The sequence below is a fragment of the Austrofundulus limnaeus genome, unplaced genomic scaffold (assembly GCF_001266775.1).
Source record: "Austrofundulus limnaeus strain Quisiro unplaced genomic scaffold, Austrofundulus_limnaeus-1.0 Scaffold2, whole genome shotgun sequence".
In the NCBI taxonomy this organism is placed as follows: domain Eukaryota; kingdom Metazoa; phylum Chordata; class Actinopteri; order Cyprinodontiformes; family Rivulidae; genus Austrofundulus; species Austrofundulus limnaeus.
The window spans coordinates 7,521,176-7,523,590 of NW_013952404.1; the positions used below are offsets into that span (position 1 = coordinate 7,521,176).

The 2,415-nt window shown below is 43.7% G+C and overlaps 1 protein-coding gene across 1 annotated transcript in view; it reads right to left on the reverse strand.

Moving 5' to 3' along the window:
- Positions 1-269: 269 nt before the first annotated feature.
- Positions 270-2,415, reverse strand: part of rpusd2 (RNA pseudouridine synthase domain containing 2) — a gene marked incomplete in the record, with an annotated part of 10,451 nt that continues 8,305 nt past the window's right edge. The window contains 2 exon segments of the mRNA XM_014014107.1: positions 270-1,230; positions 1,310-1,606. Of these exon segments, the coding sequence (XP_013869561.1) occupies positions 475-1,230; positions 1,310-1,606 (1,053 nt within the window).

A 2,415-nucleotide genomic window follows, 5' to 3' on the forward strand; every position in this document is an offset into this window, starting at 1 on the left:
GATTTTATCCACACCTCAGCTCTTTCTATGATAATTAACAGCATGTGTCTTTCAGTTGGCTGTTTGTACTGAAAGTGTGTTTTCTGCAAACTAACTTCTATTTATTGTTTGTTTGTCTAAGAGCGGGTTTTTAAAGCTCTGGTTCTACATGTAGCTACAGAATAACCTGCCTTAAAGACAAAATCACCAGACTTTCTGTTGTCACAAAAACTCAGCYTCATCACTGTCCATCATCATTCACGGCTGTCTGAGTGAAATAAAACATTTCCTGCAAATGTTTATTTCAGTTCTTTTGTTCTATCAGCAGATCACAGCCAACCACCACATTCCTCAAAGGAAAATGCATTAAATATAAATTATTTTAAGCAGCAAAACAAAACTTCAGCTCATTAAACCTCAGCTGAGAAACAATAAGAGAAAAGAATCAAAACAATCAAAACAAAACCATGATCAGTCACGTCCGTTAGAAGAGATTTACTCTGTTTCCACCCAGTCCTCTTTGGCCCAGACGGGTAACTGTGTTGAATATTCAAAGTCGGGTCCTTTGTAGCGTAAAGCGTGGAGGTACATGACCAGCTCCTTATTAGTGGGGTCCGGCCGCACTATTTTACAGTCGCTGCACAGGTGGTCTCGGGTCTCTGGAGGAGTTTTCTGAGGAGTGCCGTCTGCTTTGTTTGGACTCTCGGTTGTTTTAGTTGAATTTAGAGACTCTTCAGCAGAGGTTTTGTTCATATTTGGGTGAATTGTTTCTTTGATGTCGACGGGTTCAGAAAGACTACTTGACTTGTCCGTTTTCTCTGATGACTTCTCTGAATCTTTCGTGACCCCGGTGCAGTCATCTAGAAGCTCTAGCAGGTTTGAGTTCTCCTGAGAGCGATGCTCCTCCATTAAGGCCTGCAGCAGCTCCTCGTCGCTCTTCCCAATAAGCCCCCCTTTGCCCCGGTGGGGACCCCAGGCCAGGGATCCATAGATTGGGTCGTTGAGGATGGGAAAGCCCAGAAACTGAAGGTGGACCCTGATCTGGTGGGTYCGTCCGGTGAGGGGCAAGCAGCGGACCACGCTAGTTTTTCCATTAAAGCTGAGCCTCTGGAAAACGGTTCGGCACTCCTTCCCCTTTGGGTCGACTCTGCAGAGGCCGACCTTAAAGGCGACCACCAAGATGGGCTCCTCGCATATTAGCTCGCCCTCAGGAAACTCACCCTCTACTCGACACACYTACTCCTTTTCAAGCTGAAAAATAAAGTAAAAACMTRGGAAGGACCCAACAAGACTGAGACAGATGTAAGTTTTCGTACAGCTCTGAACGTACCTGTCTGTCTCTCACCATCTGATCGAGTTTCCTCGAGGTCTCCAGCGTCCGGGCGAACAGCAGGACTCCGGAGGTCAGCCTGTCCAGCCTGTGGACCACGTGGAGCTCAGAGATGCCGTGCTCTTTGCCCAGAATGAAGATCACCGTGTTGTGGCGGAACCGACCGCAGGGGTGGACGGGGATGGACGCAGGCTTGTCGACCACGAGGACTTCGCCGTCGTCCACCAGAATCTTCAGGGGCGTGCCGACCACAGGTGGCTCGTGGCGGTGGACCGTGTTCCTCATGTGGTCGTTGTTCTACAGAAAGCGAAAGGAGAGATTAAACTTGTAAGTTAAAGATCCTACAGGTGACGAAGCTGAAGTTAGCTTCCGTTTCCAGCTTCTGATTCAGGAAATGACTAAAGGGATATAACAAATAATTTTTCACTACCTTGCGCGTGTTTAACCTGCTCTAGCTCAAAAACTACAACACCTACACTCTTCAAACCAGGACTAGATTATTCTACACTAACAGAAGAATAATATAAACTAAGTTTGAGCTTTGGGAAACCTTTCTCTGATTTGTGAAACATCAACAAAGTTTGTTTATCATCACTTTTCAGGCAACTGGTCCAGCCAAAGAGTCCAGGTGTTGTGGTTTTTGAGCTGGACCAGATCTAATGTGGTTCAGTTGCCTAAAAAATGACGAAAAACAAACTTTATTGATGTTTCACAAATCAGACAAAGGTTTCCCAAAGCTCAAACTTAGTTTTTATTATTCTTCTATTAGTGTAGAACAGTGGTTCCCAAAGTTGGGGTCGGGAAAGGTGGGGTCCTGAAAAGATTTTCTAAATTAATTACATTTTTGCCTTAGTTGCTTAAAATGTATAAATGTAGAATAATAAATATTGTTACTGTGCCCATGTTTAGTTGATCTGATACAATATCAACCAAAAATAGTTGTGGGCACAGGTCTCTGCTACTGTTTATGGGTCAAAAGCTGTAAAGTTTGGGAACCACTGCACTTCAGAAATCAATTTAAAGGGTAATAAAATAATTGSTGATGTAATATTTTCCCTATAATTATTACAAAAAAATAAGTATAAATAAGTATTTATATTTGTGTA